This window comes from Phocoena phocoena, chromosome 15 (assembly GCF_963924675.1).
Source record: "Phocoena phocoena chromosome 15, mPhoPho1.1, whole genome shotgun sequence".
NCBI classification, from domain to species: domain Eukaryota; kingdom Metazoa; phylum Chordata; class Mammalia; order Artiodactyla; family Phocoenidae; genus Phocoena; species Phocoena phocoena.
The window spans coordinates 4,585,105-4,612,881 of NC_089233.1; the positions used below are offsets into that span (position 1 = coordinate 4,585,105).

The window sequence follows — 27,777 nt, forward strand, 5'->3', positions numbered from 1 at the left end:
ATGCCGGGAATGGTGCTGTTCGGCCGGCGCTGGGCCATCGCCAGCGACGACTTGGTCTTCCCGGGGGTCTTCGAGCTGTTCGTGCGAGTGCTGTGGTGAGGGCGGGCTCTGCGGGCAGCGGGCGGCCGGGACGGAGGAGGGAGCGGGGCCGAGGCGGTCGAGGGCAGGAACGGTGTCGCCTGCCCTGCGTTCTTGTACCTGGTCCTCTCCACCGCCCGAGGAGGTGGGTGCCGCTGCTCTCCCCATTTCCAGACGGCATACGGCGGCCCAGAGCGGGGGCGCCGTGCCCGGCGTCATGGGGTGGGCCCGCCGGCGGGACGTCGGCGCTGCAGGGCACGGGCACTCCTCCGGGGCGTCGAGACCCGGGCCTGGGAGCCGCCGGGGCTGCGCTGCCGCCCAAAGCCGTGGCCTCGGGACCTCCTGCCTCGAGCCGGGAACAGCCATCAGCATCACTCCAGCGTTCTGCATGGAAACGCACTGCATCTTGTCTGCCAAACGCAGGAATGGCAACAATACCGTTCGTGCCGTTCCTGAGCCGGTTGTGGCTGAATCCCTCGACGAGCACACAGGACTGGCATTTTCTCTCTAGTCTTTCAAAATGTGGAATCCGTGGGAAGTGGAATTGGGTGCCTGAAAGTCAGTCCCGGAGGGTCTGAGCGAAGAGTAATATCATCGTTATTAAAAAGTAGATTCTTAAGGGGAGAGGAATTTAAAAACATGAAATTATGAGCTGCTTTTAGTTGTTTCATAGTTTTTAGGGCCAGTCTTTCTGAGATCATTTCCCGTTATTATTTCTAGACAAGGATGTAATATCACAAAACTGACAAAAGCGTAAAAAGTTATCTAGTCCAGTTCCTCTTCTGGCCTTGAATCTCTAATACCGCGTTCTTGCGAAATGGTTCCCTGCCGGATTCTGAAATAACTCTAGTGAAGAACACTATCCCGTGGCATTGTTTGGTGCTGCCTTTCATTGTTCTGTCCCGAATTACAAAATATACTTATGAGTCTGCAATCCTTGTCCTTTCAAGTTGATCAGTGTTCACCACAGAACATCTTTCCATAGCTTGCTTCCCATCCCCTTGTTTTTGTACTACACCCAGCAGATTACGATGTGCGTTTGTCAGTTTCTTGTTAATCCACAGAAGTAAAAATTCTCTTGCTGATGACTGAACAAGTGTATACTTTGTTTACCAGGTGCATATCTTGGAGTCAGGATGGGGCAGCTTTCCAGCAGTTCACATTATATCTGCTTGCTTATGGCTTTACATGAATTACAACAGGCACAGAATAAAAACGATGTAAGCATAGAAAGTATAAAACTCATTAAAAATAAAAAAAAAAAGCCATGCTCTTTAATTGACTTAGTAAATATTTTATTGAGGAAGATTCAGTTCCAAAGTGAACCTCGCCTTGTTTTGGAAAGTATTAACTCCATTTACTTCCTTCCATGGTGTTTTTCAAAGCGGCTCCTTGGATTCCATTTCTGACGCTACCTGTGTCTCGGCAGGTGGATCGGCATCCTGACGCTGTATCTCATGCACAGAGGGAAGCTGGACTGTCCTGGTGGCGTCCTGCTCAGCAGTTACCTGATCGTGCTCATCATTCTGCTGGCAGTTATCATATGCACTGTGTCAGCCATCGTGTGTGTCAGCATGAAAGGTAAACACCAGTCTCTTCTGTTTGACACCGCTTCTTCCTCTTCTTCTTGTTTTGGCTGTGCAGCCTTGCGGGATCTTAGTTCCCAGACGAGGGATGGAACCCGGGCCCCCTGCAGTGGGGGAGTCCTAACCACTGGACCACCAGGGAATTCCCAACACCTCTTCTTTTTTAATCGCCTTTTTGAGATACACTTCACATACCATACAATTCATCCATTTAAGTGTACAATTCCGTGATTTTTCGTATATTCAGAGAGTCGTGCAACCCTCCCCGCTATCAATTTCAGAACATTTCATCACCCCAAAAAGGATTTCCTGTGCCCACTAGCAATTACTCCTCATTTCTCCCCAACTCCCTCAGCCCTAGGCATCCGCTACTCTACTTCCGGTCTGTAGATTTGCCTGTTCTGGACATCATATAGGTGGACTCATCCACGATGTGGCCTTTCGGTCTGGCTTCTTAAACTTGGGATAACGTTTTCAAGGTTCATCCGTGTTAGAGCATGCGTCAGCACTTCATTCCTTTTTATGGCTGATCAATATTGCACTGAACGTGTATACCACAGTTTACTTATCCATTTGTCAGCTGGTGGACATTGGGGTTGTTTCCACTTTTTGGCTGTTACAGATAATGCTGCTTTCAGCTTTCGCGTACATGTTTTATATACCCTTATGTTTTTTTTTTCTCTTGGATATGTACCTAGGGGTGGTAGTGCTAGGTCACATGGTAAATCTGTTTAACTTCCTGAGGAACAGCCAGACTGTTTTCCAAGCAGTTGCACCATTTTTCTTTCCCACCAGCACTTTATAAGGGTTCCAGTTTCTCCACATCTTCACCAATACTCATTATCTGACTTTTTGATCGTAGCCATCCTGGTAGACATGAAATGCTATCTCATTGTGTTGTTTTTTTGTTTGTTTTTTTTTTTTTTTTGCGGTACGCGGGCCTCTCACTGTTGTGGCCTCTCCCGTTGCAGAGCACAGGCTCCGGACGCGCAGGCTCAGCGGCCATGGCTCACGGGCCCAGCCGCTCCGTGGCATGTGGGATCTTCCCGGACCGGGGCACGAACCCACGTCCCCTGCATCGGCAGGGGGACCGTCAACCACTGCGCCACCAGGGAAGCCCTCATTGTGGTTTTGATTTCGTTTTCTTGATGACAAATGATATTGAGCATCTTTTCATATGCTCAGTGGCCATTTTTATATTATTTTTAAAGAAATGTCTGTTAAGATTCTTTGCCCAATTTTAAATTGGGTTCTTTGTCCTGTATTAATGAGTTGTAAGAGTTATATCTCTTCTTGATAGTTTTTTTCTATATGTTACCATTTTCTGCAGACAGTCATTTAGCTGAGAATGTCTGAAAACGCTGGAAACCATCGCTGTCGATGACTGTGGTTTGTAGGATGAGCTGAGCACTCTTGTGGCTGATAAAGAAATGCATCAGTAAATGAAAACTCATCCGTCAAGGGCAGGGCTGCGTGGCATGCTACCATCCAACGCGTTCTATCACTGCTTGAATCGGGATGTAGGAGGGAGGCTTACAGATTGTAGATGATGATGATAAAGCTGGGAGGGAGTAACTAGCTGATACCCTGGGTGATGGAATCAAGATCTCGATAGGGTGGAACGATAGACTGAAACTTAATAGATGGTAGTTCGTGGGGAGAAATACAGAGAGAAATGTCAGTGGCAGAGTGTTTCACGAGAAAAAGCCCTTAGGGTTCGGATGACCAAGAAGCATGGCGCATGCCCACGCACTGCAGTAACGTAGGAAAGAGAGCGCTGAGTATTTTAGTTTACCTCTGAAAACGTGAATGCGTGGGGTCTGGATCAAAGACGGTCCCAGTTCTTTGGTCTCTGTCGGACCCCAAGTCTGGATGGTCACTGGTACTGATGCTGAAGGAAAGGAAGGAGCTGAAACGTGTACGATGAGGATTTGGCACTCTGAGGTCCGTGCTGAGCTCAGATTTTCTGAAAGATGGTGTTGTTTCAGGTACAGGGTATCTAATTTAGTTTCCCTGTCTGTCCACAGCACATTCTGTTTAGCACACCAGGTTTACAACTGTAATAGTGGGTTAAGTACAAGGCTTTTTCTCCTGAAATGTTTTTCGTCGGATATTTTGGGTGGTGTCAGGGCACAGTCACACCCCTGCGGTGGATGGATGGCCGCATGCCTCAGGCTTCTCCTCGCAGGCACCGCCACACGTCAGAGTTCGGCAAACCTCTGTCGGTCGTGTGGGGTGTTCTGGGTGGGTTACTTACGCAGCAGCCTCCTCCAGACAGGACCTCCCCCCACCCCTCACAGAAACCGGCCCTGTGCCCGGTGCAGGACGGGTGGTTGGTTCAGGACTGGACACGTGCCCTGATTCGGGCCAGTGAAATTCAGGGAGTTTCCTGGGAAGTTCCAGGGAAGTCCTTCCCTGCTCCTCTGGGAAAGATCCGGAAGGAGCATATGGTTTTCCTTCTGGATGGCGCTGTGCACGAGTGAGCTGCTGAGTTCCTGCTGACTCTCCTCCACTCACAGCCCAGGAGGAGCTGAATACAGAGGAGAGCAGGGCTGAGAAGCAGAGGACGCCCTGGTGCCAGTCCTGGCCCTGCACTTCCAGCCGCTTGAGTCAAGACAGGTCCTGCTTGTTCTTATTTTTTTTAATTTATTTATTTTATTCACTTATTTTTGGCTGTGTTGGGTCTTCATTGCCGTATGCGGGCTTTCTCTAGTTGTGGCGAGCGGGGGCTACTCTTGGCTTCTCATTGCGGTGGCTTCTCGTTGCGGAGCACAGGCTCTAGACACATGGGCTTCAGTAGTTGTGGCACGTGGGCTCAGTAGTTGTGACTTGTGGGCTCTGGAGCGCAGGCTCAGTAGTTGTGGCGCACGGTAAGCGCTTAGTTGCTCCGCAGCATGTGGGATCTTCCTGGACCAGAGCTCGAACCCGTGTCCCCTGCATTGGCAGGCGGATTCTTAACCACTGCACCACCAGGGAAGCACCCTGTTTGTTTTTAAACCAGTTTGAGTTTCTGATACTTGTAGCTAAAGATACCACAACTGAACTGAAGACGGTACTTTATAAAAACATGTTAGTTTAATTGCCAATTTGTTACAAATCAATAACATCGTATGCTTTATTTTAAATATTATGTAAATTTCAGTGAAGAATACCATAAAGTTAAAAAAAAGACAGATGATGGTTAGGGTCAAATAAGAAGAGGAATAACCATCTAGCCGACAGTAGATGATGACTGAAGATTATCAGTGAAGTAATACATTTGGATGAAGTCAGAATTTCTCTTAACAACCTAGGGGTATAATTTCAAAGCAGTACTGGGGATACAGCTCATTACCTTAGTAGAAGCCATAAGGTTGTTTTCATTTTCTTCTGATGAAAATTAACCTCTACTACTAAAATAAATAATAGAATCTATAATAAATGTCAGAATTGGCATATTGGTGGATTTAATCCACATTTTAGCGGTAATTGATCATTGCTTAACGGTGTCACATTTGTGTATCAGTTCAGGTTTGAAGTGAAACTGCTGTTACAACCAGCCTTTGCTGTAGCGTGCATACCACTGAACCTGTTTGAAATAAAGTTTTTCTCTTACTTTTTCAAAGAAAAAAAAAGACAAATGGGAAAAAATATTGTAATAGATGAGACGTAGAGCCAATCTCCTTAATATAGAAGGGCTCCACGATAAATAAGAAAAAGACCAATAGCGCAAAAATGGGTAAATATGGTGAACAATAAAATAAGTAAAAGAGATTTTTACATATATAAAAAAACATTCAGCCTCAATCACAGTAAGGAAAATTCATCAAGATGATACACTGGGTTGGTGAATCTGTGCAGCTGTGAGACTGTTGCTTCTGGGTCTTTCCTGGAGCAGGGAGCGCCTTCCCCAGAACCTCCCTTCTGCTCAGGCAGCTCATTTTGTTGGTGGGCATGTAGATTTGTTGAATCTCTTGGAAGCCTAATTTGGCTGTGTGTGTTGTGTACATGTGGGTATCAGTCGGTTTCTTCCCTGTGTATTTGCACGTGTGCAAAATACTTGAAGTTTGCCACCGTGTTGCTCGTAGGCATGGAAGATTGGAAGAAACTCGGTGCCTGTCAATAGGCCGCCGGTGTAAGTGTCACTCGTTCGTATGATGGTCTCCTGCGTACCTGTTAAAAAGAATGTGAAATGCTTTGTGAATGGACAAGGAGTGAGTTCCAATATGCTAAGGTACGGGACACTGTATGTAGTTTGTTTCTTTCTTGTAAAGGGATAAACTTACCTGTTTGGTTTATGTGTGGACTCTCTGGGGTGGGTACACGAGTGACTAGTTTACCTTGAGGGAAGGTGACCGAGGGCTGGGATTCAGTGGTGGGAGGGAGGCTTAACATTTACTTTATACCCACTTGAGCGCTTTGAACTTTTCGCCCTTTACCTGCATTGCCTGCACAGAATCAGAGTCTTTTACAAGTCATAAACTTCAGGTGTATCTTTGAATAACCGTGAACCCCTTGGTAAACCTTATTACTGATACATGGATAACTCCCGTCACCCCTTCTGTTTCGTAAGTCATCTCAATAGTTAATCTGTCATTTGAACGGAAAGGCCCTGTTTCTGAAGCTTTTGGTTGATAACACCTCTAAACGAAACAGCGCACATTGTAAGGGAGCATTTGGAGCAAAGAGAATTCAGTCATCTTTATCCAGAAAACCGATGCTTGTGTAGTTACCTCTTTCTTGGTCTTCACTGTAGAATCTTGATATCGTGGTAGTTTCTAGTTTTGATTTGAGAACCTCCCTGATGAAATCCTACTGTTTTGACCATGTGGGAGGTTTAATTAGGGAAGATCCACCCTCGCAACTATGGTGTTTTGAGAGAACGTCCTCAACTTCCAAGGTCTGCCCTTCGCTGTGTTTGGTTTGTATTCTGGGACATCTTGCATTGCCTTGGCGTTTGTGTCTCAAGAGCTCCTCTCGTTCCGGAGGAAATCACTGCAGTGGCTAGAGGTGTCAAGTCCCGAGATTCTGTGACACAGGCCTTCCTTGTGTGGCTCTCATGTCATTGGCTCAGCCATGTGAAGGGCAACGGGGTTCCTTCCTGAGACGGCGTCAGGGATATTACGATCGGGGCCGTAGCCACGCTCGTTCATTCTGGGGCGCCAGCCTTGTGGTGCTCGCTGCAGCGCCAGTTCCACACCGGCAGCTCTTTACGTCGAGGGGAAAATAAAGGTCTGAGTAAAATAAAAATGCTTTTCTAGGCAAAGCGTAAACATAAAAAGGCTTTTTCAGTCTCTCACGTCTTCTCTGGACCCTTCACCAGAGCTCCGTCTCCTGCTTCCTTACCTCTGAGTTTGCTTCATCCGGGCAGTGTCCCGGGCTGGAGCCTCCCTGCTCCAGCAGCCTCTTCTTTGGAATCCTAGCCCTCCAGGAGGTAGGATGTGGGCAGGTGCTGTTTCTTGTTTCTCTCTGCTGGTTGACTATTGCTATATAATAATACACCCCAGATACACGACTGATTTTTACATACCTGCACTATTTGTCCCTCAGGGAGAGAGAGGGCGTGCTGTTTCAGTTATCTTAGAACATTGTGTCTTTGTGCCAAAAACAAGGCCGGATAGTGTCTAATGTTTTAAAATACGACTCTGAGTAATTCATTCTAATGGAAGGTAGCTTTTGGAATTTAAAAGCTATTTCCTTATCCAGTTATTTTTTAGATCTTAGATTCTTTTTCAGTCACTGTTTTTGTTTTAATCATGGGGCATTTTTATGTTGCTTAAATTGGTGTTTATCACAACTTTTTCCCAAAGGGAGAGAGTTGATTTACACCAAGAATTAAAGTACACAGGCCTCTAATGATACTTGGATTTGTTTTACAAACAGTTTTATTTATTTATTTATTTATTTTTATAAATTTATTTGTTTCTTTTTGTTTTTGACTGCATTGTGTCTTCGTGGCTGCACGCGGACTTTCTCTAGTTGCGGCAAGTGGGGGTTACTCTTCATTGCGGTGCTCAGGCTTCTCATTGTCGTGGCTTCTCTTGTTGCAGAGCACGGGCTCTAGGTGCTCGGGCTTCGGTAGGTGTGGCTCGTGGGCTCAGTAGTTGTGGCGCACGGGCTTAGTTGCTCCGCAGCATGTGGGATCTTCCCGGGCCAGGGCTCAAACCCGTGTGCCCTGTATTGGCAGGTGGATTCTTAACCACTGCGCCACTAGGGAAGCCCCAAACTCAGTTTTAAATGTTGTGTCTAAGTGGTGGGCTTCTGCAAGTGGTCTCACACATCAGAATTGTTCGCTTCCCAAAAGTGAGGACCACGGATCATTGGTGAGGCAGAGAGACTGCAGCATGCGAATCTGGGTTATGTTTTAGAAAGTGGTTACTAAGCCCTCTGAGCCTCAGCTTCCTCATTTGTAAAATGGGATGATGACTGTGTCACAGTCATTGGGAGGATTAAAGAATAACGGGCCCATGCTGTTTCAGGCGGTGCCTGGATTTTCCTGGCTGTGAGAACCCGGGTGACTGTACACCTCTGTTTGCTGGTGACAGTTCTGTTTTATGTTGGTTGTCCCAGCATTATTAATAGAGCCTCCCTTTGCTCTCAAAAGTATCCCAATTTGGACAGTGATTTTATTGTCACTCTAGTTAGAACCCAGAAGTGTTTTTAAACGCTGGTAAGTCTAAGAAATGAATCTGAGGCTTTTTGTCATGTTTCCCATCCCTCACTTTGTCTCTTGCTCTCAAACTTCGGCATTGTTGCCCAAGTACAGGCAGAAAAGTCAGGTGGTGGGTGAGCCTATGGGACACATATGTGTGCTGTGATAGCTGTTTATTTGTGGAAGGGCAACTACTCATCTCTGAAGGGGCAAGTGACCAGTTTGAACATTTTCTGTGTTTCAGGGACCATTTGTAATCCTGGACCACGGAAATCCATGTCTAAGCTGCTCTACGTGCGCCTGGCACTCTTTCTGCCAGAGATGGTCTGGGCGTCCCTGGGGGCCGCCTGGATAGAGGACGGTGTTCAGTGTGACAGGACGGTGGGGAATGGCATCATTGCGACTGTCGCGGTCAGGTGAGGTCTCCAGTCTTCTGCAATTTCTCGTCCAAAATGTACTCAAGATGGAGGTAATCAAATACCTTGTGAATAACTGAGGTGGCCCAGTGTCATGCAGGCTTCCTAATATAGTCAGAAAGGGATCTTTTTTTTTTTTTTTTTTTTGTGGTACGTGGGCCTCTCACTGTTGTGGCCTCTCCCGTTGCGGAGCACAGGCTCCAGATGCGCGGGCCCAGCCGCTCCGCGGCATGTGGGATCCTCCCGGACCGGGGCACGAACCCACGTCCCCTGCATCGGCAGGCGGACTCTCACCCACTGCGCCACCAGGGAAGCCCAGAAAGGGATCTTTCTGAGTAAATCATAAAAATGCAGAGGCACTTGTTCATACACGAGGAATAGTTCATCTCCCATTATGCATTTATTGATGTAGTTTCCTTTCTTACCGGTTCTCATTTTTCTGCATTCCCTCCCTTCCCTTACAAGAAGGAAGAGACCTGAAGACCAAAATAGGGCAAAAACTAAAAGTAGGACCTGAAGAAATATGTAGTCTCTGGAACTGCTGCAGGAAATAATCTGCTAGAATAAGGTTTATGCCCTTTCCAGACTAAAAATCTTACAGATGATCTAGTCACATCCCCTCATGCTGTAAATAAGGGGATGGAGACTCCCGCTGCCCTGCTGAGCCTCTCGGGAGAGGCCGTGGCGGCCCTTCCTGGGCCACCTTCCAGGAGCACACGTGCTCATGGGCCCAGGGCGCCTTGCGCATGGTGGACAGCCTAGAAGTATTGAAACATATGAATGAAAGACCTGTGAGGGTATCCCGTGGCACAGGAAGCCTCCTTTGGTTTTACTGAGGGGAACCCCGAGACCCTGGGGAGTAGGCCTAGGTCAAGGTCAGGGACTTCCAGGCCCAGGCCGAGGCTCTGCCCACCAGACACTTCCCCCTTTCCTTTTGTGGCTTTTGGGGCTCTGATCTTTGTCGGGCCTGGGTTGGCCACGGGCTCATAAGGAACTTTCTAGAAGAAACAAGTTGCCCGCCTCCGCCAGGTTCTGGGAGACCCCGTCTTCCTTAGTAACAAGAGCCTCAAGTTGTATAGATGCAGAGAGTGACCCCATGGGTCCCTTCAGGGCTGCAGCCCCCAAGCCTTTTCCTCTCTCTGTGTCGCAGCTGGATCATCATCGCCTCCACCGTGGTCACCATTGTCATCGTCTTTGACCCGCTGGGGGGGAAGATGGCTCCGTATCCCCCTGCGGGCCCCCATCACCTGGATAGTCATGAGTCCAGCCAGTTACTTAATGGCCTCAAGACGGCAGCTACAAGCGTGTGGGAAACGAGAATCAAGTTCCTGTGCTGCTGCGTTGGCAAAGACGACCGTACTCGAGTTGCTTTTTCGAGTACGGCAGAGCTTTTCTCAACCTACTTTTCAGTAAGCCGACGGGGTCTGCTCTGGTCTCTTTCTTCTATCTAAGTAAACACTTCTTTTGAGAAGATGAGTTCTCCGCATTTTGAACCCTGTTGTCTCCCTGTTGACATAAAACACCTCCTGAGAGTGAGTCCCCTGTGGGTGCGGCGGGTGGAGGTGTGCCCTGGGGTGAGCGCCCGAGAGCTCCAGGGAGCAGGGACCCAGGGCCCTGTGCTCACAGACCCTACGCCCTCCCTGGTCGGCGCATCCTTGCGTTGACGCCCATCTGTTACACAGTTAAGATTTTGAATTAGTTCTCAAGGAACTAAGTAGTGGAACCTGTACATTTTGAGAATCCTTTGCCAGTCGTTTTCTACATTCTTTGTCCAGCTGGTTCTCAGCAGATGCCAGGTCACGGCAGTGTCGTGCCTCCGAGGTAGTATCGGACCCTGGTTTCTTACAACTTTACGGCATGATGGGAATGATAGATGATTCTCTTTTTAAAGACAGTTGCAATGCAGAAGGGTGTCATGGTTCTAGAGCCGTTTCTTCAGTGATTTGGAGACATTTGTTTTTCTTTCACATCCAATTTCTCTTATAATGATCTCTGATAAACTCCTCTTATGTTCAGTACTGCAGCCAAGTGAGAGAGAGGAGTTCTCTTGACGTTGTGCCCGCCCGCCAGTCTTTTTCTCACCTCTCTGTGGTGTCCAGGCCTGCCCTGTTCGAGGCTGGCTCCGTAACCAGCAGCCTCCACATAGGGATGAGAGAAGTGTGTCCCCCTAAATAATTTCAAAGGAGCACTTCAGCCCGGTCTTAAGATTGTCGAAAGAAGGAGGAAGAGAACCTGGCTACTCTTAGAGGACGTCTTAACCTGCATCGTGGGCAGAACCGATGGCTCAGGTGGCCGCGTGGCCAGTACCTGGTTTCTCGTGGACTCCCGTCTGCTCCGTGTCCCTCGTGAAGGAGAGGGTCGGATCAGGCTCTGGACACTCACTCGGTTGCTTTCCTAGTTTGAGGGTCTTTTTGAGGCTCGTTCTGCCCAGTGGGTATAAGTCCAGTCTCATACATCTCTGCCGTGGACTGTTTCAACAAAACCTTCTCGGTAAGAGTGTAAACCTGGGCCAAAATCAGACGTTACTCCAAAGAGGGCGAATTTACCCATTTACTCACCCATTTCACAGGCGATGTGAAGTAGATTAAAAATAGCCGACTCCCTTGACGTGGAACCTGAGAACAGAGATCAGTACAATATTTGTGTTCTCGAGCAGGTTTGTGTGAGGGCAGGATAGTGAGAGACACGAAGCTCACATGCAGGAGTCCTGAAAGGGAAATAGTTTTCAAAACACCTTTTCACACGTAACTGTATGTGTATGTGCACGTGTGTGCGTGTGAACTGCGTAAAACTGGGCCCTCGGGAGCTCGTGGGCCATTCCCACTGGGTTTATGATAAGCCGCTATGGTTTCCCACCCAGGACACAGACCTGGTGCCCAGCGACATTGCAGCAGGGCTCGCTCTCCTCCACCAGCAACAGGACAGCATCAGGAACAACCAGGAGCCTGACGAGGTGGTCAGCCATTCCCCAGGGCCCTCCCAGGTAAGCCCACGTCTCCGTTGAGCTGTACCGTTTTGACATTTACACCTACTTGTAAATTAAAAAAAAAAAAAGCAACCGTTTCAGGAGCAGTTGATTGGAATCTGATTTGTGGCTTTTGCTAGTTGTGGTTTGTCACCTGTCCGGCGAGGCATCTCCTCATCACCTGGAGTTCAGGTAGAGGGAGCCCACTCCTGGCCCGTTCACCACCCATTGTATTTTTTTTTTTTTTTTCCTGAGATTCTCTTTTAGGAAATTGGCTGTTGTCTGCATATCGAAAATTCCCTCTGGGGTGGGACCTGGTTCTCCCAGAGTGTGTTTGCTCTCTTCTCTGGGTCTGGGGAACAGAGACAGTTCAGCTTTGCTTGACGATTGCTTTCCCGCCACAGACTTCTGTGCTTTTGAAAGAGAAAATTGCATACGGATTGTGTGTCTTATCTCTGCACCTAGTTCCCAGAAGCCCATTTGTTGCAGGGGCGTCTGCACCTGCATCCAGCAGGAAGTCCTGGGCTTATTTCACCAGGAGTCAGAAAAGTCATTAGGGATTTTCGCTGCTAACTTCTGCATTCTCCTAAAATGAGGGGTTCATCTGTCTGTGTTTAAGGACCCGTTTTCCCAGTGGAAGTCCTCCGAGAGGTCTATTCCCTGAAGAAAGAAAGGGAAGAATCAGGAATTTGAGTTCAGGTTTAAGATCATAGTGTGTTCTACTGCTTATCAAATAGATAATCCACAAGGACCTACTTTGTAGCAAAGGGAACTCAACGTCTTGTAATAACCTATATGGGAAAAGAATCTGAAAAGGAATAGATATAGGTATATGTATAACTGAATCACTTTGCTGTACACCTGAAACTAACACAACATGGTAAACCAACTACACTCCAGTATAAAATGAAAATCAGATTAAAACAAGAAAGATCATAGTGTGTTGGTCCTCTCCTTGATGGGCTCCCCTACACAAAAGGCTTTTCTTCTTCTCTTCCAGGAAGCTGATTTGGACGCAGAATTAGAAAACTGCCATCACTATATGCAGTTTGCCGCAGCTGCCTACGGGTGGCCTCTCTACATCTACAGAAACCCTTTCACAGGGCTGTGCAGGATCGGTGGCGACTGGTAGGTCGGCACCGTCTGAGGCGTCCGCCCTCATTCCGCCCCGGATGTTGCTTGCTATGGTGTCCGTACTTTATTTTCTAAAAATAATCCCATTTCCCTGTTTAAAAAAAAAACTTCCTATTTTGAAATATTTCCCAAACCGCAAGAGCAGTGCTAAGAACGCCCACGACCAGTGGTGACTCAATTTTGTCACGTGGGCTGTATCACTCTCTCCATAAATACGTGCTTTTCCCCCCAGAACCGCTGGAGATTCAGTCGCGGGCATCATGCCCCTCTCCCTCGAATTACTTCAGCTTGTATTTCTTAAGAACGAGGTCTTTCTTTGCCATAAATTACAGTACAGTTAGAAAATTCAGGAAGTTTATCACTAATCATTAGCTATTCCAAGTTTTCCCGTTGTTCCAGTAGTACCCCTCGTAGCACATTTTCTTCCAGTCCAGGAGCGTGGATTGCATTTAGCTGTCATGTCTCCTGAGTCTCCTCCAGTTTGGAACGGTTCCTCAGTCTTTTTTTTTTTTTTAAGTCTTTCGCAATATCGACATTTTGAAAAGGACAGTCTGGGTACTTTGTAGGCTGGCCCTCACTTTGCATTCGTCTGGTGACTTCTTCACGATTAGGTTCAAGTTACACATCTTTGGCAGGAATGCTCCACGCGGAGCGTGCGTGCTTCTTAGTACATCATATCAGGAGATACCTGATGCCGGCTTGTCCCATTCCTGGTGATTTTAGGGTCTCTCCCATCCTTGTTGGTTTATTTTTTGAGTACGTAAAGCATTAATAAATAAGTCAGACTGTCGTAAGACGTGTACACAGAAGTGTCATTTAAAGGCCACTATAGGTTCGCCAGACTGAGCTGTGCAGGCTTGCAGTGGGTGCCCTCAGGTTTGCTAGGAAACGGGACGGCAGGGTGGGGTCTTCCTCGGTACGTGGCTCTGGTTGGCACAGTAACGCCTCTGCCCCCGTTTTAGTTGCAGAAGCCGGACAACCGATTATGACTTGGTTGGAGGTGATCAGCTCAACTGTCACTTTGGCTCCATCCTGCAGACGACGGGGCTGCAGTACCGGGATTTCATTCACGTCAGCTTTCACGACAAGGTAGAGTGAGCAGTGCCTCCTAACTTCTTCTGGGTCTTGGAGTCCTTTGAGATTCTGGTGGACGTTATAAACTATTCCCCCGGAAAAATGTGCCGAGACACAGACACATACTCACCCCAAGTCTAGCGCGCTATCTTCGAGGTTCACAAACGCTCTTGAAGCCCCCACAGGTTTAACGTAAGATGGGGCAGAAGGTCTCCATCAGAGAGACTGTGCTGTGTTTCACCTGAGCCCATTTTTAGTGAAGAACGATGAGTTGCACTTGGCATTAATCCCACACAGGTCACCGGGGTTGATCAATCCTAGTCTCTGGGTCTGAGCTCCATCCTATGAGTGCAGTGCATCGGGTCTCACACTCGGGAGGGTCCCGGCATCGCAGGGCTGGCTAGTGAACCTGCGGAAGCCAGTCTGTGTGGCGTCAGGGACCCGTCCTGCATGGCTTCGTGGCTCCCCACACGGTCCTCACAGGCACCGGAAGCCCAGAACCTGCCGCCAAGCGCAGCGGCTCTCACATCTGCTGTCTACTGGGATCTCCTGGGGAGCTTTCAAAACTCAGAAGCCCAGGCCAGACCCCACATGAATGAAGTCAGAATCTGTGGCGATGGGACCCCAGCTCAGGAGCCCCCCACGGTTCCAGCGCACAGACGATTCAGACAACCACTGGTGTCCTGTTCTTGACCCCCCTGGCTCCCAAACTGCTGCATTTGAGACTCACCTGGGAGGTGTAAAAGTCACACCCCACCCCACGGAGATCAGAACGTCCAGGATCTTGTTTGCATGTCCGCAGTGAATCTGGTACCTTCAAAGCGCAGGAGCCCGTGAGCCCTGTGCCGCTCTGTCACTGCGTGGTGATGACAGAAAGCGGATGGGGTTTAAAGGAGGTGATTTTCCACAGAAGGCTCGTGACTGCTCTTTGGGCTCTTTCAAGGAGCCCCCCACAAGGTCATCAGTAGAAGTCCCTCTCCTGCGGAAACCAGGGCGGTAAAGTCGGCAGTCTGTCCTCCCCTGCTGGCTCCACATGCACGACCGTTCACCACGCACAGGTGGCCGTCCCCGTGGTGTCACACCAGCTGGAGGACCGCACACCGTGGTGTCCTCCTTAAAGATGAGGAAATGGGGTCGAAGAGAACTTCAGACATTTGCTTGGGGTCCCACGGCAGGGATGGGGTGGAGCAGAGTTCCTGAGGCAGGTCTGCCTAACCCAGACCCTCTCGCTGCTCCTTCAGGAGCCTCTGCAGATGCGAAGGCAGGAGCCTAGGGTTACCGCTGGACCCGCGGTCGGTGCTGATGCAAGTGGGTGCTTACGGTGCCCAGAGCCTGTCACCCGCTGCTTGCACTGACCCAGAGTGGAGGCTCTGGTCTTGCCCGCTGAGATGGCTCTGTCCCCTGCCCCCGAGGGTAAAAGGGGCTTGGCTTTGGAGAGCCTTTCATCACTGAGAATCTAGAAGTCACACTGTCTACTGAGAATGAGCAGAGGTGGGGATCAGCGCGCCCCTCCGCGCCGTGCTCGGAAGCGCGTGTGTTACACGCTGCGGGCTGGCCCGGCCGTGTCCGCAGACACCTGTGCTAATGCTCCTTCCTCTCTCCCAGGTGTACGAGCTCCCCTTCTTAGTGGCCCTGGACCACAGGAAGGAGTCGGTGGTGGTGGCTGTGAGGGGAACCATGTCTCTCCAGGTACGGAGCCTGGCGCGCTGGCCCAGGGGGCTGGGGGCGGGCAGTCAGCAGCTCGGACTCCAGGAGACCCAGCTTTCCTGGAATTGAGGGGAAACCTTCGTAAGCGACAGCATCAGACACGGGGAAACACCGGGCGTGGAAAACAGGGAGGCGAGTCCAGGGCTGTCAAATATTCCCTTTGAAAAAGCAGATAAAGCCATTTCCTTTTAACCAAGAAATACTGGAAACTTAGACGCTGGCTGGGCTGGGCTCCCCTACTCCCAGGAGGGTGCCCACTGGATTCCCTGGGCCCCCAACCCGGGTGACCCTCCCCTTGAATTTTCTGCACCCAAAGCCAGAAAGAACAGTAGGTTAAGTCATGCAGTCCAAAGTCAGCCCACTCTTAGGTACCCCCCCACCCCACCTCCCCAGTTCCCGTTGGGGGTCTCAGCCAGCCCGATGCACCTGCCCCCGGCTCCCCTGGCCGCTGCTCCCCCGGTGCCGTGGGAGTGAGCACTGCCCAGCCCCACCCAGCGGCCCCCTCCCGTCCTGCTCGGTCTCTGCCCCACGAAGACACCTGGCGACATTCTTCTCTCCTGTGTTGTGCTTTTTGGTCTCTTCTTGGCCGTTCCTCAGTCTCATTTCCTGGTTCTCTCTTTTCTCCTGACCCAGGAAATGAAACGAGACTCCACCCTCTTCTGCTTCCCCCCCGCCCCCCGCCAACCTTGCCCCTGCCTCGCCAGGAGCCATCTGGGTCTGCCCGGGCCCCCACTCCCGGGTCTCCTCTCCCGTCGGCACCACCCACCCCAGTAACCATGTGGCGCCCCCTTGCCCACCAAGAAGCCGCACAGCTGAAGTTGTCTCTGGCTCTCTCCTCGCTTCCTGCCCAGTCTGTCGCGTGTGGTCCTGCCCGGCCCCTCTCTGGCCCGTCTCTTCCACTCCCAGCACCGCAGCCCTGGTTCTAGTCCCAGGCCTCTCTTTCCTGGGCCAGCGACGGGTCCTCTACCTCGGTCCCTGTCTGTCGTCTCGCGTCTTCCCAGTCTGTCCTTTGTACTGTCCAGAGGACTCTTTCTAGAACATGGTCAGACCTGCCACTGCTCGCAAACCTCAGGCAGTTCCTGTTGCGTTTTATACACGGTTCCTGGTTCTTGTTGAGGCTTTTTCGGCACTGTGGCGCACAGTTCCCAGCCCTGGCAGCGCCAGAGCCACCTTTGGGGCCCCTTCCCCCGCAGGTGGGCCTCCCCGGGTCCCAGGGACACACCAGCCTCCCAGGCTCTGCCCGCGGCCCCTCGATGCCTCCAGAGTCAAGTGCCTGTGAGCCCAGCCCACTGCCCTCTTCCCGTGCTCAGATGCCTCTGCCCTGGGTCCTGCTGCTCCCCTGGGTGAGGATGCCGGCCTCTCTTCTCTCCTCTGCTTCCTGAAAACCAGCTTTTCCATCAGGCTCTGGCTCAGGCCACCTCCTCCAGGAAGCCCCCCATGCCCTGCAGCGCTCACCCCTCCTCTGCTCTGTGTGACGTGTCTCTTACCCTCCCTTAGGTTTCAACCAGCCGTTGACTGGGCCCATGGAGGACGGGAACCATGCTTTGCTCAACGCCCTGGCCCAGGGCTCTGTGCTTCGTGGGTGCTTAGATGCTGTGTGCAGGGAGTGGGGGCAGAGGGTGCGTCTTAGACGTGTCCCTTCCCCAGTCTTCATGTCTGATTGCGCCGTGGGTTCCTCAGGAGCTTCCTGGCCACCTGGCATCTCTCCCGAGTTCAGGCACCTGGGGTCCAATTCTCAACAGCCTGACCCGGGGGACTGTCCCACGCAGCCACCCTCATCTAGCCCAGCCCAGCTGACGGCCTCTTCCCACGCACTGTTTCCAGGACATCCTTACGGACCTGTCAGCGGAGAGCGAGCCGGTCGACCTCGAGTGTGAGGTGCAGGACTGCTGGGCACACAAGGTAGGAGCTGAGGCCGTGTGGTCTGGAATGTTCTGTCAAGGGGAACCTCGAAGGCGCTGGAGTATTTTCAGTTCGGGGTCTCCCGCGTTAACGCTGCTCTGTGCCAGGTGCTGTCCAGCACAACTTCTCACCACAGCCCTGAGAGGTTACTTTTGTGTTTTGTTGTGTTTTTTTTTTTTTGCGGTACGCGGGCCTCTCACTGTTGTGGCCTCTCCCGTTGCGGAGCACAGGCTCCGGACGCGCAGGCTCAGCGGCCATGGCTCACGGGCCCAGTGGCTCCGCGGCACGTGGGATCCTCCCGGACCGGGGCACGAACCCGCGTCCCCTGCATCGGCAGGTGGACTCTCAACCACTGCACCACCAGGGAAGACCTCTTTTTTTTTTTTTTTTTTTTTTTGAACATAGCCGTTCTAGTGGCTGTGAAGTGGGTATCTCACTGTGGTTTTGATTCGCATTTTCCTGATGACTAACGAGGTTGTAGAGCTGAGCGTTTTAACATTTGAGGGAAAGTCTGGGATGATTCCTTCCCTAAAGGTTACAGCGGCTGCTTCTGGGGAGAAGGATGTCGGGGGCGGAGGGCAGTGGCCTTCCACTATTTTTATACACTTCGTGTGGTTTTTAACCAAAACATGCATTACTTCTGTAGTAATAGTTTTTTAAATAGAATGCTTAATTTTTTAAAAATTCTGTTTATTTATTCTTGGTGCCTGGACAGGGACATGAACCCTGGGCCCTCAGATTAAAAGTCTGGGGCTTCCCTGGTGGCGCAGTGGTTGGGAGTCCGCCTGCCGATGCAGGGGACACGGGTTCGTGCCCCGGTCCGGGAAGATCCCACATGCCGCGGAGCGGCCGGGCCCGTGAGCCATGGCCGCTGAGCCTGCGCGTCTGGAGCCTGTGCTCCTCAACGGGAGAGGCCACAGCGGTGAGAGGCCCGCGTACCGCAAAAAAAAAAAGGTCTGATGCTCTCCCAGCTGAGCTACCTAGGCTGGAATGCTTACTTTTTATAAAAGCACGTGTTATTGCCGGAGTGCGGTGCTGGTAATTGAACCCCAGTGTCCTGTCTGGACAACTTTTTTCCTTCCAGGTTTTTTTTTTGTTGTTGTTTTTGGGGGTTTTGTTTTTTTCTGTGCCTGGACACTTCAGGGAAGAGCCAGCGTGGAGGCTTTTGGCTTTTGTTCTGCCGCCACTTAGGAGCTTGACAGTCCTGGGAATGTGAACTTTTTTCCTTTATCCCTTAGCTGTCTTTTCATACCTCAATTCACCGACAAGTCCAGTTTAACTATTACTGGGTGTGCATAAAGAAAAACAAATAAGAAACTTAAAACTTATTATAGAGACGCATCAACTAGCCAAGCACAGAATACCCTCAGAGCCCTGTGGGCTCGGCTGTGGCTCTGGTCTTAGAAGAATTTGGGCCGCAGACCAAGGCTTTGTGCCTCCAAGCTGCGACCCGCAGGCCTGGCCGGCTCTCAGAGGAGGCCTCCTCCAGCACTGTTCCTCCAGCACTGTTTCGTTCAGTGACACAGCTCTTGCCCTCCCCCCCGGGAAGACAGCTGCTCAGGGCCTAAGGGCACGGACTGTTCTCTGCTCTTGGCCTCGGTACCGATTTTTGGCTCTGATGCTGTCCACGATGGTTGGAGTTCAAAGCTGTGTAGCTGAAAACGGTCTTGGCGTTTCACCTGAAACACTTGTGCCAGGGAGACTCACAGCCGGCCGAGTTGTGGTCCAGATGCCGAGCGGCTCTGGCTGCCCAGAACCAGACACGCGGGTAGGGGCCTAACAAATGTTGGCGGAAGTCGACAGCATCGTGTGGTAGGAGGGGGAGGAGAGGGAGAGCTGGTGGTTTGTCCAGAAGTGCCGTCAGACTGTGCACAGCATGTTAACCCTCCAGACCTCCCGGTTTGTCATATTCGAGGCCAGGTTCCGCATTCTGCTCACAGGGTTGTAGAGCTACTGAATCAGGAATTTGCAGCAGCTTCAGAGAGGAGCAAAACAGCCTCCCATCTTATGTGGAATTTCTCCCACTTCATCCTGTTGGAGGTTAGGCTGCCGGGGCCGGTGGCCAGGCCCGTCCTGTGTTGTCATGCAGGAAGCACTCCGAAAATGCTTTTGGTTGACAGGGTTGTCTCTCCTCGATGGGAACTACTTAATTTTCAAGAAGTCTGTTTCGTGAGATAGCTGTATTTGTTAGGAAGTTTTACATTCTATTTTTTGAAATTAAACCAAAGCCTGACCTTCCTAGAACTCAACTTCCGACGGTTTTAGTTCTGCTTTTGCAGGAACAGGGGCTGCTTAGTCACTGTCACTGATTCAGAACTTTACATTTTAACATACTTGTAAAAGACCAGCCATTTATAATCTAAATGTGACGGACCATGGGGACTTGGCTAAAGTAAATTGTGGGAAGTCCACGCAGCATAGTGCCTTGCAGCTGAAGAAGCCTTAGAAACGTCCACTGACGTGGAAAGATGTTCCTGACGTCACCTATTCACTCATGGAAATATTTTTTGAGCCCCTGCTTCTTGCCAAGCTCTGTGCCAGGTGCCAGGAATACAGCAGTGAGCGGTAGATGTGCCGGCTGATCCCAGGATGCCTTTCCTGTCTGGGGGGACAGCGTCACCGATAGGAGACCCCGTGTAGGCCTGCCCTGTCTGACAGTCACCGGCCACCTCTGTGTCTGCACTTTCAGGGGATTTCTCAAGCCGCCAGATACGTTTACCGACGACTCATCAACGACGGGATTTTGAGCCAGGCGTTCAGCATTGCACCTGTGAGGTTTTAATTCTTCTTTTCTTTCGTTTTCTCTGCCATTAGCTATTTGTTTTCCTAACCTTTACTCATTCTGCATTTGCCCCCTAGGAATACCGGCTGGTCATCGTGGGGCACAGCCTGGGGGCAGGCGCCGCGGCCCTGCTGACCATCATGCTCAGAAGCCCGTACCCCCGAGTCAGGTGTTACGCCTTCTCCCCGCCCAGGGGGCTGCTGAGGTACTTCTTTGTTTTCTTTCCTGTAAGGAGGTGCTACTCACAAGTCTTATGGTCAGAACTGGTCTCTTTATCTGCAAGTTAGTTAACAATTTCTCATCCTCAGGAGAAGTTTGTTTCAAAGCCCTGTTTGGTTGAAAAAAGACTGGATAGCTTTTCATAGGTCTCTCTAACCATAGCTTTGATTTGATTTTTTTAAACTGAGGTATAATTATATTAGTTTCAGATGTACAATGTAACGATTCGATATTTGTATATGCTGTGAAATGATCACAATAAGTCTAGTTAACAGAGAGTCACAGAATCATTTTTCCTTGTGAGAACTTTTAAGATTTACTTTCCTAGCAGCTTTCACGTACACAGCTCATCACATGATGAACTGCAGTCGCCATGCTGTATGTACAACCCAATAACTTATTTATTTTATAATCGGAAGCTTGTACCTTTGGACTCCTTTCTCCCATTTCACTGCCTCCCCTCCCACCCCCCGCCTCTGGCAGCCCCCAGTCTGTTCTCTGTATCTGTGAGCTTGGTTTGTTTTTTCAGTTTTCACATATAAGTGAGATCACATGGTATTTGCCTTTCTGTCTCTTATTTCACTTAGCGTAATGCTCTTAAGGTCCATCCAGGCTGTTGTCCATCCACAAATGGCAAGATTTCGCTACCTTTTATGGCTGAATAATATTCCATCACACACACACACACGTCTTTGTCCATTCATCCGTTAGCGGACACTTAGGTTTTTTCCATGTCTTGGCTATTGTAAATAATGCTGCAGTAAACATGGGGGTGCAGGTATCTTTCAAGTCAGCGTCTTCATTTTCTTTGGATAAATACCTAGAAGTGGAATTGCTGGATCATCATATGGTAGTTCTATTTTTAATTTTTTGAGGAACCTCCATACTGTTTTTTTTTTTTCTCTTTTCATACTGTTCTTTTGTAGTGGCTGCAGCAGTTTACATCCCCACCAGCAATGCACAAGCATTCCCTTTCCTCCACATCTGGCCAGTGCTTGTTATTTGGTTTATCTTTTTAGGATAATAGCCATTCTGACAGGTGCGAGGTACCATCTCGAGCTTTGCATTTTCATTTGATTTGCATTTCCCTGATGATTAGTGATGTTGAGCATCTTTTCACGTACCTGTTGGCCATCTGTGTGTCTTCTTTGGAAAAATGTCTACTTAGATCGTCTGCCCTTTTCTTTTGGACACGCGACATGTGGGATCCTAGTTCCCGGACCAGGGGTTGAACCCTGCAGGGGTCACACGCCCCCTGCAGTGGAAGCTCGGCGTTTCAACCACTGGACCGCCAGGGAAGTCCCCATCAGATTGTCTTATTGCTATTGAGTTGTATGAATTCTTTATGTATTTTGGTTTTAACCTCTTACCAGGTATATGATTTGCAAATACTTTCTTCCATTCAGTAAGTCGCCTTTTCGTTTTGTCAGTGGTTTCCTTTGCTGTGCAAAAGCTTTTTAGTTAGATGTAGTCCCATTTGATTACGCTTTTGTTGCCTTTGTTTTTGGTGTCAAATCCAAAAAATCATCACCAAGACCAATGTCAAGGAGCTTACTGCCTATGTCTTCTTCTAGGTGTATTCTGATTTCGGGTCTTACATTTAAATGTCTTTAACCCATTTTGAACTAACTTTTGTGTATGGTGAGATAGTGGTCCAGTTTTCCCAACATCATTTATCGAAGAGACTGTCTTCTCCCCACTGTGTATTCTCAGCTCCCTTCTTAATTAATTCACCGTAAGTGCACGGGCTTATTTCTGGGCTCCCTGTTCTGTTCCGTTGATCTGTGTGTCTGTATTTATACTAATCATCATACTGATTACTCTAGCTTTGTATTATATTATGAAATCAAGGATCACGATATTCTCCAGCTTTGTTTTTCTTTCTCAAGATTGCTTAGGGCTATTTGGGGTCTCTTGTGCTTCCAAATGAATTTTAGTGTTGTTTGTTCTATTTCTTGAGAAATGCCATTGGAATTTTGATTAGGATTACATTGAATCTGTAGATTTCTTTGGGTAATATGGACATTTTAGTAATAATTCTTTTAATTCATAAGCACAGAATACCATTCCATTTATTTGTGTCTTCTTCAGTTTCTTTCATCAGTGGCTTCTAGTTTTCACTGTGCAGGTCTTTCACCTCCTTGGTTAAATTTATTCCTAGGTACTTTATTCTTTTTTTTTTTCAACATTTATTTGTTCGCATTGGGTCTGAGTTGTTGTGGTGCATGGGCTTCTCTCTAGTTGTGGTGCATGGGCTCTAGAGCACACGGGCTCAGTAGTTGCGGTGCGGGCTTAGTTGCCCTGCGGCATGTGGGATCTTAGTTCCCTGACCAGGGATCAGCTCGCGTCCCCTGCATTGGAAAGCGGATTCTTAACCACAGGACCACCAGCGAAGTCCTATTCTTTTTGATGTAATTATAAATGGGATTGTTTTCGTAATTTCTCTTTCTGATAGTTTATTATTAGTATATAGAAACGCAACAGTTTCTGTATGTTAATTTTGTATCCTGCAACTTCACTGAATTTGGTTACTAATTCAGTTTTTGAGTTTGAAAATTATTTTTCTTTTCTGATTCAACATACTTAATCCTGTATAATCTTTGGCCTGATGATAGAAGAAATCTGTACGACCATTAAAAAAAAGAAATAAAAAATGAAAGGGGTAAAAATTAAATTTGTATCCATCGTAGAATTTTTGAAAAATATAAATAAGTGAAGAGATCAGGATCTACCCAGAAATCATCACTGTAACTATTCAGGTTTGCTTTCTTCCAGCTCTTTGTGTGTGGATATGTGTTTTTCTAATACTCTATATACATTATATCCTTAACTATTCTTTGAGAACATGTTTTTAAATTAACTTAGTTTTCTATCATCTGGTTACACCACTTTTATTTATTCCCATACTGATATTTACATTCTTTTCATTTTTTCATTATTATAAATCTATCAATATCTTTATACATAAATGTGTACCTTTAAAATTTTTTAAAGCTCTTTTAATATTAAAACACATATTTATACATATAAGACACGAAAGTGACTTTTTAAAATAACTGATTGTTTTTATTCAGTGAAACAAAGATAAAACATGTTTTTTAGAGTAATAAGCAAAAGTCCATACAACTTGGATGCATTTTGCTGTGTGAAAGAAACCTGACACAAGAGACCTTACTGTGTGATTTCACTTATATGACATTTAAAAAAAATTTTTTTTTAATAAATTTATTTTATTTACTTATTTTTGGCTGTGTTGGGTCTTCGTTGCTGTGTGCGGGCTTTCTCTAGTTGTGGTGGCTTCTCTTGTTGCAGAGCGTGGCCTCTAGGTGCACGGGCTTCAGTTGTTGTGGCACGCGGGCTCAGTAGTTGTGGCTCATGGGCTTAGTTGCTCTGTGGCATGTGGGATCTTCCCGGACCAGGGCTTGAACCTGTGTCCTCTGCACTGGCAGGCGGATTCTTAACCACTGCACCACCAGGGAAGTCCCTGTATGACATTTTAGAAAAGACAAAACTATAACAACAAAAAGCAGATCAGTGGTTGCCTGGGGTTGGGGATGGGGTATTGCAGAAGGACACAGGGAGCCCGGGGGGTGATGGAAATGCTCTACGTCTTGATTGAGGTGGTTGCTAAACAATTATATACATTTGTCAAGAGTCATCAAATTGTAGACTTAAAATGGGTGTGATTTTACTGTTGTAAATTACACCTCAATAAAGCTGATGTAAAAATCGTCACATACCTCTGCACCCACCCAAGTGGAGAAATGAACATTGCCAGTGCCTTAGAAGAGTCCCTGTGTGTCCTCTCCTTTCCTGTTCACAGGGAATCACTGTCCTGATCTTCGTGAAAATTCTTCCCTTGCTTTTTTTTTTAATTTAAAAACAAAATTGTTTTTCAATTCTTGGCTACACCACACGGCCTTGCAGGATCTTAGCTCCCCAACCAGGGACCGAGCCCACGCCCCCTGCAGTGAAGCACAGAGTCCTAACCACTGGGCCGCCAGGGAAGTCCCTTCCCTGGCTTGAAAAAGTAGTTTTCCCACCTGTATACATGTCTCTACATAGTCTGGATTTGCATGACTTTGAAATTCAGAGAAAGGGAATTATACTTTGTTTTTTTTCCGCACATTGATGTCTGAGACGTTATTGTGTAAATTCTCGTTCTGTTTCATCACATATCACAAATTATCTGTTCTGCTGGCGACGGACATCGGGCTGTCACAGACGTGCTGGGTCATGGCGCGTGTACATGCTTGCGCTTTGCGTGTTGTGGCTGCACCCATTCACGCCTTACCGGCAGCGTGCATACCCCTCCACATTCTAACACTTAATAGTGTCCAATTGGAACATTTTTGCCAATCTGATGGGCACGCAGTGATGTTTCATTGTTTAATTTGCATTTCCATGATGAAGTTGAGTCTCTTCATATTTTTATTGAATTTCTACTCTCATGAAGTTCCCTTTGCCCACTTTTCTATTGTATTTTTTTTCTCACTGGTTTGTATATATATTCAGTACATCACTTCTTTGTTGGTTCTAAGTATGTGTTGTAAATATACTCCTTGATGTGTCTGAGTCAAGTCTTTATCAGTTCTTAACTTTAACATGGACTAATTTGTCATTATTTTTGGCTGTGTTGGGTCTTCATTGCTGCGTGCAGGCTATCTCTAGTTGCAGCGAGCGGGGGCTACTCTTCATTGCGGTGCATGGGCTTCTCACTGCAGTGGCTTCTCGTTGTGGAGCACCGGCTCCAGTAGTTGTGGCTCACGGGCTCTAGAGCACAGGCTCAGTAGGTGTGGCGCACAGGCTTAGTTGTTGTGCGGCACGTGGGATCTTCCCAGACCAGGATCGAACCTGTGTCCCCTGCATTGGCAGGTGGATTCTTAACCACTGCACTACCAGGGAAGTCCCAGGTTTTCGTTTTAAGAAATGTTTCTCTGTCCCAAGGACGTGGAGCTAGTCTCCTATCGTATCTTTTAAAAGCCTTTTAGTCTGACCTTTCACCTTTACCTAGGTCTTTAATCTATGTTTAATTCGGGGTTTTTTTTTGTGTACAGCATGAGGTAGAGATCCAGTTTCATCTTCCCGCTCACACCTTGAGTGCTTTATCTCAGCACTGTTTATTAAAAGCCCATCCTTCCCCTGTGGGAGGCGTCTATGCTCACTTTTCCCCTGGCTTCGTCTGACTCTGCTGACGCCACACTGGGTTAAGTACCTTAGTTGCCTACCCAGTGCTGACATCTAGTAACGCAAATCCCCATGCCTTTTACTTTTTCAAGAGAATCTGGCCAGTGAGTTGCTCTACCTGGAATCTCTTATTTCTCTTCCCCTTTAGAGGGTGGAGAATAGAGTGGCGTTCTGTGAACACTGACCTCTTCCTAACTTGGTACAGTTACTTGCTTTCTCTTGGAAGCCTTCTGTGGGCAATATAATCACTTTTTTTTTTTCATTTCAGCAAATCCCTTTATGAATACTCTAAGACCTTCATCGTGTCGCTTGTTCTGGGCAAGGATGTGATTCCCAGGTGAGTCTGCTGGCTGTCCTGTCTGGGCTTGGGCTGGCGGGAAAGGCAGGGTTCTGAGCCTCGGTCTGGTCTTTCGCTCAACAGGTTAAGTGTGACCAACTTGGAAGATCTGAAGAGGAGAATCTTGCGGGTGATTGCTCACTGCAACAAGCCCAAGGTAGCTCGGGGGTGGGGGGTGCGGAAGAGGACCTGCAGGGGTTAGGGCCTCCCCACCAGGCTGTTTGTGGCCTCGAGAGGACGTTTCTAAATTCAGAGCCTCATGGCGCAGGGCACTGACGCTGCTAGAAGCTCTTCTACCCCCGGCACAGACTGTTGGCTGCTGTTCTGCAGAGGCCGCCTGAGAAGCGAATGGCTAAACCATGCGCAGGGAAGCTGCAACTAGAACATTCTATACTAGAACCATCCCTGCTGGGTTGGGTGATCTGTGGGCTTTTTGTCATACTTAGTCCTGTCATGACTAACAGCGTTCTGATGGTTTTGGTCCCAAAGCTTAGAAAACAAGGCTGCCAGATACAGAGTCTAGAAGGCGCTGGTACTGCTGGGCTGTGGAATATTATAGTTGTTACAAATATAAATGCGTTTGTATTTACCAGTAGAGAAAAATATCCATGATGTTTTGAAGAGTTTTTTTTGAAAACGGAAGGATTAAAAATGCTTCTTAGAATGTAATCCAAGGCAGGGGTAGGTGACGAGGTATATATAGTTTTGACCAAAAAAATACACCAAAATGTGGTTTTATTTAGATAACGGGACTAGAGATGATTTTTCACTTAACATCTTTGTTTTGTGATTTTTTTGTGTTTTTGTTGCTAATTAGAAAAAAATTTTTAATTTAAAAATAAACTTCCTCCTTATCAGCTACACTCCCCCCAAATTAAAAAAAAAAATTTGTATCTAATGTCTTTAAGGGTAAAGGGTAAAACTGGTTTACAGAATTGCCTAAAAAGAATTAAGGGTAATTTTTCCTCAAAATCTGCCTGAATTTGGTTTTTAAATATTGCTTCAAGTGTGATGGCGTCACCGCCCCAGAGAAACCTGGGTTTGGGCCCCTGACCTCCACACTCTTAAGGTCCATGTTGAAAAACAAAGCAGCCAGGCCCCTAAGTGCTGTGGGGTTGCCGCCACCAGCTCACGGGTCGCAGGAGGTCTCCGGGGACCGCGAAAGCCTCACGGAGTCACACGCATGCCGTCTTCTCGGTCTCGCCCTCAGTACAAGATCCTGCTGCGCGCGTGCTGGTACGAGCTGTTTGGAGGGCACCCTGAGGACCTGCCGACGGAGCTGGAGGGGGGCGACCTGACGCAGCCTCTCCTCGGGGAGCGGAGCCTGCTGGCGCACGGGTCCCCGGCCTACAGCTTCTCCAGCGACTCCCCGCTCGAGTCCCCCACCAAGTACCCACCTCTCTACCCTCCCGGCAGGATCATCCACCTGGAGGAAGTGGGCACTTCAGGGAGGTGAGTGCGGCGGGCCTGACGTCAGTCACCCACCAGCGGTGAAGGGAGACTCACGGGGGTGAGACTTGAAGAGATGCTCGGCTTTTCCTCTTTCAGGTTTTCCTGCTATCCTGCTGCTCGGTATAGTGTGAAATGGTCACACGAATCGGAATTCAGCAAAATACTCATCGGCCCGAAGATGCTAACAGACCACATGCCCGATATCCTGATGAGAGCCCTGGACAGCGTGGTGTCCGACAGGGCTGCTTGTGTTTCCTGTCCGACCCAGGGAGGCTCCAGTGTGGAGGTCGCGTAACCAGGGCAACGG

At 48.6% G+C, this 27,777-nt stretch overlaps 1 protein-coding gene across 2 annotated transcripts; it reads left to right on the forward strand.

Annotated features, from left to right (window-relative positions):
- Positions 1-27,765, forward strand: DAGLB (diacylglycerol lipase beta). Of its 2 annotated transcripts, XM_065892477.1 has the most exons (15): positions 1-95; positions 1,508-1,659; positions 8,540-8,711; positions 9,862-10,120; positions 11,572-11,694; positions 12,677-12,804; positions 13,773-13,899; positions 15,490-15,573; positions 17,416-17,493; positions 20,183-20,263; positions 20,353-20,480; positions 25,950-26,018; positions 26,103-26,175; positions 27,229-27,470; positions 27,567-27,765. In XM_065892477.1, exons 1-15 carry the CDS (start codon positions 1-3, stop codon positions 27,763-27,765), a joined length of 2,010 nt encoding a protein of 669 aa, XP_065748549.1. The 2 variants fall into 2 exon arrangements, with proteins under 2 accessions (XP_065748549.1, XP_065748550.1); XM_065892478.1 differs by lacking the exons at positions 9,862-10,120; positions 12,677-12,804.
- Positions 27,766-27,777: the final 12 nt, after the last annotated feature.

Coding starts and splice junctions, on each gene's coding strand:
- DAGLB (XM_065892477.1), top strand. CDS start 1: ATGCCGGGAATGGTGCTGTTCGGCCGGCGCTGGGCCATCGCCAGCGAC. Junction 15,574..17,415: donor GGGGAACCATGTCTCTCCAG/GTACGGAGCCTG, acceptor CACTGTTTCCAG/GACATCCTTACGGACCTGTC. Junction 26,019..26,102: donor GGCAAGGATGTGATTCCCAG/GTGAGTCTGCTG, acceptor TTCGCTCAACAG/GTTAAGTGTGACCAACTTGG.